The sequence below is a fragment of the Typopeltis vanoorti genome, chromosome 4 (genome assembly GCF_054136105.1).
Source record: "Typopeltis vanoorti isolate ZY-2024b chromosome 4, IOZ_Tvanoo_1.0, whole genome shotgun sequence".
NCBI classification, from domain to species: Eukaryota; Metazoa; Arthropoda; class Arachnida; order Uropygi; family Thelyphonidae; genus Typopeltis; species Typopeltis vanoorti.
The window spans coordinates 112,139,606-112,152,019 of NC_143552.1; the positions used below are offsets into that span (position 1 = coordinate 112,139,606).

General features: G+C 35.2%; 1 protein-coding gene across 1 annotated transcript in view; it reads right to left on the reverse strand.

Annotated features, from left to right (window-relative positions):
- Positions 1-12,414, reverse strand: part of GlyRS (glycine--tRNA ligase) — a 214,505-nt gene that overhangs the window by 147,044 nt on the left and 55,047 nt on the right. The window contains exon 6 of the mRNA XM_090391418.1: positions 7,139-7,215. Within this exon, the coding sequence (XP_090247544.1) occupies positions 7,139-7,215 (77 nt within the window). The remainder of the gene's footprint in view (positions 1-7,138; positions 7,216-12,414) is intronic.

Genomic DNA, 12,414 nt, shown 5'->3' on the forward strand with positions numbered 1-12,414 from the left:
TCCATTACTTACATTTTTAGTAAGTGTCAAGTTATGCACTTTTGGTGTGATGATATTTCCAGTGGCATATTATATTAGAGGGACTATGCTACAAGAAACTCACAAGACTAGGGATCTTGGCATAATGGTCGATATGAATTCGAAGTTGAAAGGTCACATAGCAAAAATTGCAAATACAACTCAGAGGATAATTGTGATGTTGAAGTGAACTTTGACATGTAAGGACAAGGAAGTCATTTTGCATCTTTATAAGGCCTTGATAAGATTGCACCTGGACTACTGTTGCAGATTTGGTGTTCCAGTTTTCAAGGAATAGAAACTTTGGAAAGGGTGCAAAGAGTTATAAAGATTATATTGGGATTATGGGATTTAGATTACGAGGACAGATTGTGAGTATGTTGATTACAGACTCTGGTTAACAGGAGAAAAAGGAATGATATGATAGTGGACATATGATATGATAAGCTCCTGAATGGGTGTTACAAGATATCGTCTGATGAATTTTTCGTTATAAGGAAGGTGAGGGAGAGAACATAAGGACAACCATGGAAGTTAAGTTTGTTCCAGGTAAAGAAAGGGAATAAGAACTAGGTTTTTCTCTCACAGAGCAGTTAGTGAGTGGAATAGCTTGCCTTTAGAGGTATTGAGAGCATCTAGTGTGAACGAGTTTAAAGGAATGTATGACAGCTGGTGTGGGTGATTTACAGCCTCCCTCGATGTCTCAAATAATAATGATAATAATAATAATATAATAGCATAACCAGCAGTAATAAAATCTAATATTGAAAACAAGGAAGAATTTAGACATACTGGATCATCTTCAAATGACAACCATTCAATTTCAAACTGTCAATCATATTAATGATCAATCATATTTTATGAAATATTAATTTAATTAAGTTAATTTTGCAGAATAACACTAAAGATATACCATGAGTCTTCATATTATTTTTAAACTGAAATTCATCCAAGGATGCCAAATAGTATATGTAGACCATGATAATCCTTCGTCTTTCTATCCAAAATCCTTTTTTCTTCTTTTTGTCATCTAGTTATGAAGCAAAGGAGCTCAGTTCTTTTATATCTAATTCTACAGCATGTATCTGCACAGCCACATAATGACTTTCATGATTGTAGATCTGCAGAAAAAGACTTCCAGGTTTGATTTCAGTCACCAATTAGATCTTATTTCTAACTCTTTTTTTTTTTCAGCCAACTGCAGTCAATCTCTGACAGGTAAGCAGATTTTTTTCTTCAAAAGTTTTGGGAACAAGTTAAAAGGAGCTAAGTCTAGTGAATACAGAAGATAATTCAATTTTTGACCAATTTTTTTTTTTTTAGTCAAAAACTCTGTGCTGCAAGTTTTTGGCTTAGAAAAAATTGTTTTTTGCCAAAATTTAGGTCTGTTCTCATGAACAACATCATGCATATTGTGATCACTAAATTCCTTCCACAAAGATGGTGAAAAGAGTATTACTGCAATTACTATTAAAAATAATGGGAAATAAAGCAGAAATTTTTCAAGGATACCTTTCATAATCAGAGGGAAGAAAGAAAGGCAATAAGGAAAATTCTGATTTATTACTGTACTATATATAATACAGTGCAAGTCTCCAGGATTCTCTAACTAAACTGAATAACAGCTGTAACAAATTTGGCATCAAAATCAACAATAAAAAGATCAAAACTATGAATAGGTAGGAAAACAGAAAACTTTAGCTGCATTCTGAATGGAGATCCTATAGAACAAGTAAAATATTTCAAGGCACAGTTTTAAAATATTCCAATATTTAGGCACAGTTTTTAGTGAAGATGGCAAGTTAAATAAGGAAATAGACAACAGAATAAGCAAAGCTGGTATGGTGGATAGCCAAATTAATAAATTTATAAGGAATAAGGGAGAAATTAGCCAAAACACCAAACCAGCAGTATAGAAGACAGTGTTCAAACCAGTTTTTAAGTTATGGATCTCAAAAGTTGGGTTAGAAATAAAGCACTTGATCAAAGACTAGAGACCACAGATATGAGGGTTCTGAGAAAAATTAAGGGAGTGAACTGATAGCATCAATGGCAGAATCATATTAAAACTGAAGATATTAGAAAGGAACTTGGCATTATTAACATTTAAGAATGTGTCAGGAATGCACAGCATGGCCACCTTAATAGAATGGAGGAGGAGGAAAGTTAGCCAAACAAATGTTTGATGATAAGAAACAGATCTAGAGGAAGACCAAGGTCAAGGTGGGATTGACTCAGTCAGAAGTGCTTTAGAAGCATAAAATGTTAGATATTATAACATTAGAGTGCTGACAAGTAATAGAGTAGTTTGGAGAAAAATTGTTGATAAGATATTAATAATAATGTAAATCTAATCAAGTAGCATTTGTTATAGTAACCTGAACACCCTTGAGGGTACATATCAGGAAATTGATGATATCAGTATTATGCAACCAGTGCAAATCATTAATCATACTCAAATATATACAACTGTTGCAACCTTGTCTTTTATTTCATATATCAGTTAGGCTGAAACATCCAGCATTATCACCAAGAAATAAAAAAACTGTAGAGGAATCACTGTATTATTGAAGAAAGGCCCTTAAAAACAGGCTTTCATATATTGAAACATTCAAAAGAGGTTAATATAACTTCCTCTTTGCCCCCAAAGTTGTCAAGCTTATAAATTTACTACAAAGCAATACATAGTCTATATTTAAGTTATAAGTCAGCACATAGAATTGAAGGAAACAGAGGAAGATGGTTTGATTTAAAATCACTGCTAAGAAAAGAGTGCATATTATCTCCTCTCTTATAATCTATCACTGTATCACATTATGAAAAAAGTGGCATTAGAAATGGAAATATCAAACTTAGCTCTTTGCTTTATGCAGATGATGATGATGTACTCCTAAATACATCTAGTACAAGTTTCCAGGATTCTCAAACTAAATTGAATGACAGATGTAACAAATTTGGCATGAAAATCAGCAATACAAGTCCAAAACTATGAAAACAGGCAGGAACATAGAAAACTTCTGCAGCATTCTGATTACTTGCAAAACTTATTTTAACAGTATGACTCATAATAATAAAATAAATAAAGTTCAAAATATTCTATTTTGCTGGATTTCAAATTAGCATTTTAAAAGCACAAAAACACACTTGTCACATAACATAAGGTAACAACCAGATAATTATGGAAACAATTTAAAACTAATGGACAGAACTAACATCATATCACAGCATCCTCTGGGGCTTTAGGATTGAGCATCAACAATGCAGCACTACCCGAGTCACAACAAGTATGACTTAATTCTGAATTGTTTTCACAGTTATATATTGACAAATCTGAAAACAAACCCCAACTCAACATCACCAGAGTTAAAGATTGGTACTATCAACATAAGAAGCCTGAATGGCAAAGAAATGGAGCTAGCTGAGGAATTAGATAAGTACCAGATCAACATAGGGGTGACTGAAACAAAAAAGACAAAAACTGGTGAGATCTTTCTGAGCAATAAATACAAAATATTATATTCAGGCGATGACAATCAAGGAAAAGAAGGAGTAGCCAAAGTATTCAACACAAAATACGAGGCTAATCTTCTTGAATGGCAGTCAGTCTCAAGTAGAATAATGTGGGCAAATATGAGAATGGGGAACTGGACAATGAGACTTATTTGTGCCTATGGTCCCACAGAAGGTTCTACTAAGGTAGAAATGGAGGAATTTTTGCGACTTTAGAAAAAGCAACTGACACAATGAAAAAGGAAAGTTGGTCCTTGTTGGGGATCTAAATAGCAGAGTAGGAAATGATTGTGAGACATACAAAAATATTTTGGGAAAATTTGGAGAAAAGAGCAAAGCTAATAATAATGGCAAATATCTGTTGGATTTCTGCTCAGGACATCTACTTAGACACGATTTTTACTGAAGATGGTAAATTAAATATAGAAATAGACAACAGAATCAGCAAAGCTGGTATGGTAGGAAGTCAACTGAATAAATTCATATGGAATAAGAGAGAAATTAGTCGGAACACTAAATTAGCTGTATACAACAGTATTCAAACCAGTTTTAACTTATGGATCTGAGAGCTGGGTCAGAAGTAAAACACTTGACCAAAGACTAGAGACCGCAGATATGAGAGTCCTGAGAAAGATTATAGGCATGAACAGATGGCATCAATGGCAATATCATATTAAAAACAAGGATATTAGGAAAGAACTTGACATTGTCAACATACAGGAATACGTTAGCAGAGCTAATCTCAGGTGGTATGGTCACTTAAACAGAATGGGCGAAGAAAGATTAGCAAAACAAGTGTTCTCTGCTAGGTTGGCAGCAAAACGACCCAGAGGAAAACCAAGATATAGGTGGATTGATACGGTACAAAGTGTCTTAGACGATAGAAATATAAGATCTGATAATGTTGGAGTCTTGACAAGTAACAGACTGATTTGGAGGAAAATTGTAGATAGGAAGTTAATAATGATGTAATTTTTTTTTTTTTTTTCATGTAGTACTATCATATCCTGTAAATCCCTTGAGGGTACATGGCAGGAATTTGATGATGATGATGAGTTATATATTGTTAATGCCTTGTGTAGTGTCACATTTTATTGTGCTCTGAGGATGGTGGTTTGAAATCAATCAAAATTAGTAGTTTAATGAGTTATCATATATATTTTGTTCTTGTGTTTTAAATTAACATGGTCAAATTAGTTAAATAAGTGCTAACACCTAAGTTTTTCTACGCAAGTAGAAATATTAATTAGACTACTTGGTACAGAATATTGAAATTTTACAAAATATCATCTGTATATTCTCAGACTGAATTTGTATTTCATGGAAGAAAAATTCCTGCGGCATCTCTTGTACTAAATGGTTTCTGGAAAGCAGCAAAGGGTATTGTAAGAGGAGAAAAAATCGCTGATCACAGTTGATTTGGTGAATGTATATCTGAAGAATACAAAGTACAGAAGATTATAAGATTGATAATGATGTTCACCCTCTGTCCAAAAAGAAACTGAACTTTTGACAGAAAATAAAACACAAGCCAATCATAATTATTCAATCATTTATTTCAATGAATATATACTCTCCCTCAGCTTCGAGACAGTGTTTGGCATGGTCAATTGATTAGTTAAATGAGTTTTTTTATATCGGTTTTTGGGATACTGTTGAGGGTTGTGGTTACTGCCGCTTGAACGTTCTCAATGGTGTCATATCACTTTCCTTTCATCAGCAAACGAAGTCAGGGGAAGAGAAAGAAGTCATAGGGTGCTAAATCAGGTGAATATGGTAAGTGATCCAACACACAAACTTGGTTTTTGCTCAAAAACTGTCTCACAATGTTCGAACGATGAGATGGTGCAAAAGTGACCAGCTGCCTGCATCATGATATTCATGCTGTATGTGAGGAGTTCTCGCTATTAATCGCTTCACAACTTCGAGATAAAACTCACTATTGACCATTTGGCAAGCGGAACGAATTATTTGTGGATAATGCTCTTGGAATCGTAGAAACAAATCAGCATTGTCTTTACTTTGGACTTCTCCAAGCGACTTTTTTTCAGATGCCCCTCTTCTGGTGGTCTCCACTCAACACTCTGGCGCTTTGTTTCGGGCTCATACTCAAAACATCACTTTTCATCACCAGTAACGATCGTTTCAAGGAAGTTTGAGTCCTTACAAGCGGTTTTAATGAGGTGCTTGCAGTGTTCAATTCGATAAATTTTTTGATCGCCGGTCAACTTGTGGAGAACAAATCGCAAATTCAATCTACTAAGGCCCAAACTCTCAGTCCAAATGTTGTGCACAGTTGATTTTGGAATCTTCAATCAATCTCATGGACAATTTTGGATTTTCTTTGATGAAATCAAGCACTTTTTGGATGTTAACTTCACTTGGTCCAGTTTTTGGATGGCCCGGCTTTTCGTCATCCTCAAGCATCTCATGACCACTTTGAAATCGCTTAAACCACTCGTAAACTTGAGTACAGGATAAGCATTCGCCCCAGTATGCTTTTTGAGGCATTTGATGCATTTCGGTAAAACGTTTACCAAGTTTAACACAAAAGTCAATTGCAGCTCTCTGTTGCAAACTCATTTTCTGACCGTTCATCAAAACAAACTGTCATCTTGGCACTATAACTCAGCTTCTAATGAAACAAATGTCATAAACAGTTGACACAACACTAATGAAGGTTGCCACTTTAGACAACAAAAAGATACAACAGGTGGCAGCACTAGTTTCTTCTATTTTTGAAAAGTTCAGTTTCTTTTTGGACAGGGGGTGTATTGTTGATGTAACAGAAACAAAACATCTTTAGATAGCCTATAAGATTTCAAACAGGCAGTGAACAATGTAAAGAAAGATAACATCTGGAAACAGACAACAGAATAAGCAAAGCTGGTATGGTAGATAGTCAGCTGAATAAATTTATATGGAGTAATAGAGAGAAATTAGCCAAAACACCAAACTAGCAGTTCAGACCAGTTCAAACCAGTCTTAAGTTATGGATCTCAAAAGTTGGGTTAGAAATAAAGCATTTGATCAAAGACATGTTTCATTACCACTGTAACAAGAATTTCTTGTCATGTGTAACTATTTTTATAAAACCAAGAATTTTACAGGATTCCATTTATACTAACTACTTCTTGCTCTTTACAGCACTTTTATCCCACTTAGGTGCAGGGTCCGTTATGTTTATGCAACAATGGGAAACCCAATCAGCCTGTCGCAGAGTCTGCTGTTGGGGATGGGGGGGGGGTGCAATTTTTATGACTGTAGAAGTGTGTGTATTCATGGTGTCAGTTTGCCTTTTCTGGAGATGAAAATGAAAAACCTGAGTTTCTGGGTGCAAAAACCCTACCTCCATATGAGACTGGCTAACTCACCTTTAGTTGCAAGAGAATAGATAAAGGTTCCCCACATCTTGGATGGGAATTGCGCCCAGGTCTTCATCTATACTGACTGAGCTATAGAGGCTCTTATTCCATTTATTACTATAAATGGGCTATATACAGATATTTGTTACTGCACATGTGCAGTAGCAAATATCTATAAATCCTTAACAATTACAAAACACCATGAAAATATATTATGCTTGAATGTTTGATAAATTGAGCCATACCTTTACAATAATATCTTCATACTCTGATCTTTGTTCTGCTGTAGTTGTTTTCAGTGTCATCAACTTTTCTAAGTGTGCTAAAATTATTTATATGAATAATTTAGACATATTCATTAATGTCTATATTATATATGTCTAAAAAAAATAGGATGATTAAAGATTTTAATGATCAAGTGTTCAAATATAGTAAGACACATAAGTTAAATGATAATGCTAATAGTAATATGATAGTAATGCTAATAAGTAATAATGCTTGGGAAAAAAGGAAGAATATCAAACATTTAAATTTAAATTTATTGAAAACTCAACATTTTAATTCAATTTTTTTTATAATTATACTCTGTCATGCCTTTTTTGCTAAGGCACAAAAAAAAACAAACAAACATAATTTTCCATTTCTTCATAATTTTAAAATTTAAAATTTTAAAATAAACTGATTTTAAACTAATTTTAAAATCAGTTTATTTAAAAAAAAATGCACCTACACATATGCCGAGAAAACTCCAAATCAAAGTTACAATTGTGAAGTTATTCTCAAATGAAGAACTTTTGAGAAAAGAATTTGTTTTTGTGAACAATGCATGGACTAAGAAATTGCAACTTCCAATTTGTTTAACAAATTGCAGAATCTTGCACTTATCAATATTTTATGATTTGTGAAGTTCCCAAATATTTTATGGTGTGCAATGAAAAATGTTTAGTTCAGTCATTTCCTATTTGCCAAATCAAACATTCTTCAGCTGAACATATTCAACTGTTAATGCTCAATAGATTCACATATACTTTTTTTTTTTAATTATCTTCAAAATATGAAAAACAAGCACCAAAACAATGGCAGACAGACATAATAATACCAGTCTTCAAGAAGGGAGACCAGAAGGATTGCAGTAACTATCGTGGCATATCTCTGCTCAGCCTGCCTGGGAAAGTGTATGCTAGGTGCTTGGAAAGATGGTGCAGGAGCATAGTTGAGTCAAAGTTCCAGGAAGAACAATTTGGCTTTTGTCCTGGTAGAAACCCAACTGACCAAATCTTCACTTTAAGAAATCTTGGGAATATGCCAAGAATGTCTACACGTTTTGTGGACTTGGAGAAGGCATATGACTGGGTTCCTCGGGATAAGCTTTGGCAAGTAGTACAGGAGTATGGAGTGGATGGCCAACTATTAGCTGCCATCAAGTCCCTATATGAATGCACAGAATTTTGTGTCAGGGTAACATCATTCCAGCACAAAGTCTGAACCTTTCACAGTCTCTGCTGGCCTCCGCCAAGGGCGTGTTCTGTCACCCCTCCTTTTCATAATATTTACGGACTGGATTGATAGACACAGCTGAGGCAGTGAGTGTGTCAGAATTGGATAGCATTGGACGTCTGCTTTTTGCAGATGACCTCCAGCAGATCCTGGATAGGCTTGTAGCTGTTTGTGCAGATGCCGGAATGAAGATCAGTGTGGCCAAAACTTAAACATTTGTGGTCTCAAGACAACCATCCCAGTGCACTCTACATGTAAGTGGAGTTCCAATGAGGCAGGTGGAGAAGTTTGAATACCTTGGGTCCATATTCACGAATGATGGGACGTAGAGCTAGATACTCGAATTGGCTTAGCAAGCTCAATATTGTGGGAGCTTGGCCATTCGGTAGTACTGAAGCAGGAGTTAAGCCAGAAGGCAAAGCTGGCCGTCTTCAACACAGTCTATGTCCCCATCCTCACCTACGGTCATGAGAGTTGGGTAATGACCGAAAGAATGCGGATACGAATCCAAGCGGCTGAAATGAGGTTCCTTCGAGGGGTTGCAGGGCTGACAAGACTCGACAGAGTCAGAAGCTCTTCAATTCGGGAAACCCTCAATACTTAACCGCTGCTTCTCCGTGTTGAGAGATCACAGTTACGTTGGTACGGGCACCCGGTCAGAATGCCACAAGAGAGTCTCCCTCAGCAGGCCCTCTTTGCCAAGCCAGAGGGTGGGAGGCCACGTGGAAGGCCAAGGACTTGCTGGATAGATTATATCCAAAACCTTGGGTAGACATGTTTGGGAATCCCACCAGAACACCTGAACTTGGTGGCAGAGGATCATGACCATTGGAAGTTCCTCTTGCAGCTGTTGTTCCCACAACCAATTAGGAAAGGTGGGCCTTGAAGATGTATGTACGTATGTATATGAAAAACAATCATAAATGTAGTGATTGCAAAAGTGCTAAAAGTGGCAAAAAAACATTGATTTCAATAGAAACTAAAATGAACATAAATAAGCAATCTGAAAACAGCAAATTGCTTCAATCATGATTATAACATCAAATGTTCTACAACTGCAACAATTTTAAGAGACAAACAAAATCTCATCAATGAAGAAATGCAATGTTGTTCAATTTGCTCAATGTTGAGAGATCACAGATGATTCAAGATAAAAGCTAGAAGTCTTTTTCAAGATATTAAAATGTGTATGGGAAAAATAACAGATGATTATGCTGAATTTAAGGATAGTGTTGGGAAAGAAAAGTGTAAATATAAAATATCTTTCATTATTAGGCAAGTCTGCAAGTGCTGATCATGATGAAACTCAAGTATTTCTTTTGACATTATCAAATATTACTGAAGAAGAAGGAAGAGCCTCCTTCCTCATCAATAATTTTTGTCAAATTTTCAATGCAATGAGACTGATTTTTCTGAAAAAAGCTACTGGACTTTCATTGCAAATGAGACAAAGGTTCCAAAATTCCAAAGGATTCAAAATTTCAAAGGACTCTCTAACCCTGCTACTTAGTGGAAATGATAATAACCCAAATAAAAGAAGTTCTACAGTCTTGCAAAAAATGTTAAGAGAAAGTTGGCCTCCAACAAGAATATGCAAAGAAATGTATTTGTACAAACTTTCTTGAGACTTTCCTCAAGACATTGGTGAAGAACCCTAACTTTACTGCATTGGATAATTCAAGTTCTGTTCAGCAGTACTACCTAATATAATGTATGCATCATAAGTGTTAAAAAAATTCTGTACTCTTTTTAGAATAAATTAAATTCTTTTCAAATTATGCATGTTAACTATCTTCATATAGAGTTAATTTGTTTCAGAAATGCATTAACAAATTTAACAATATAGCTTATGAAAAAAAAAAAGTTCAAAAATAAATTCAACTTATAAACACATTTTAAAGAACACACTGTAAGTTGGAGTTCACCTGCTCGAGTAGACTACTTAATTATAATGGAAAAGAAATGCATACACACTATTATTTAGATAAAATATAAGATAAAAATATTTATATTTGAACATTTGGTAAACTAGACTCAGCATATTAGTTTACTGATTTCCATTCCGTTTCTAAAAGCAAAATCTCACACTAAGCATGAGTGATTATCAAGAGTTGCGCAGATTGAGCAAATGTACATGACATAAGCAAAAAAAGTATTTCATAAATTTTCAAATCCTTCTAATCTGTACATGACATAAGTAAATAAGTATTTGATAAATTTTCAAATCCTTCTAATCTGTGTCATCCCTAATTTCTTCTTTATTCCAAGAAATCTATCTATGAGAGCCCTCTGTAGTAAAATTTAGTTTAGAAAAAAATCGGATTTCTTTTTTATTGCTATAGCATATGAGAGGTTGAAGGACATATAAGGACATCAATGCATTTGTGGGGTGTAGGTGAGAACTGAGATACAAGTTTGACTTTTTTTTTTGAACAGCTGTTGTAGTTGTTTAGGAATAATTAATGAGTAAGGCTGTTTCAGAGTGCAGAGATAGATGGAATAAAAAAGGAGGAGAAGGTTTGCAGCTGAAAAGGAATGCTGGGCAGCTGCTGCTCTTGTTTTAACAGGTCCAACATTACATAAATAGTAGATTACTGTAATTCCATTTGATAAATGGGGTTTATGCTTTCAATGTCAACATTCAATGCTTTCTTTTAGGCTTGCATGGTGATCCGAATGCATTTTTGAAAATTATGGAGACAACTACCGTGTTTGAATAAAAACTTTAGTTTAATATAACTAAAATCTACAATTCGACGTTTCGACCTTTATGTCATCTTCTGGAGCATACAAATATACATTAGGTCATCTTCTGGAGCGTACAAATATACACAAGAAACAAGCTATACTACAATCAAACAGGTTCGTTAAAGACAATGACCAACCGTTACCACAATTGTTGGACAGACCTCTGGTGGAAAAAAAAAAAAAAATTAAAAATAAAAAATTTATACATCAACGCTAGAGTCCTATTATTTGTGTTTTCTACTATATACATATATTAACATCATTCCAGCCAGTTGGAGTGGGATGGTTTCTAATACTAGCGGATTGGCTAGAGTCCTGACTTATGTTGAATCTTTCATATTAGGAAGGCTGAATGTGTGCTATCCAGATCCTTGGAATTTTCATGACATCTTTGTTATTGATATTTGGGTGGTTTATCAGGATTTCGCAGGATTCCTTAAATTTTCTTTCGTACAGGTTTTTGTGCGGTGTAAGGAGCAGGTGCTTTTCCAGTTGATTTGGTGTAAGGTGTTAAGTGCGTGGTCTGAGAGGCCTGCTTCACCATAATGGTTATATTTAATGTGTCTAATGTGTTCTTTCTACCTACAAAAAGAAGGTACAGCCATGGGCTCACCACTATCTCCCCCCCAATCGCTAACTTCTACATGGAAACCTTTGAGCAAAGGGCTCATGATTCCGTCATGCTACGACTGACAGTCTGGCTCAGATACGTCGACGACGTGTTTGCGATCTGGCCGCACGGGCGACAAACGCTAAACACATTCCTCAGTCACCTAAACAAACAACACGAACGCATACAATTTACCATCAAAATCGAAAACCAAAATTCGCTCCCGTTCCTAGACACACTAGTTACATGTCTTCCTTCAGGCAGTCTATCCTTCACGGTCTACCGAAAACCGACACACACTGGCCAATACATACATGCAAATTCATACCACCACCCATCACAAAAATATGGAGTCATTAACACCCTTAAAAACAGAGCCACAACTATTTGCTCTAACGAGCAGGCGCTGAAACAAGAACTAAAAATCATTAGTGACACATTCATAAATAATGGCTATAACAAAAATACTGTCAATAAAATACTCTATAAAACTACAACAAAAACGAATCTAGATTACAGTAAAACCATAGCCATCCCATACATTAAAGGGTTATCAGAAAAAATCAACAGAATCCTACAACATTATAACCTCAATGCCACCTTTAAACCACCCACTAAACTTAAAACCATATTCAGCTCCTCTAAGGATCCTCTCCTCCCATTAGC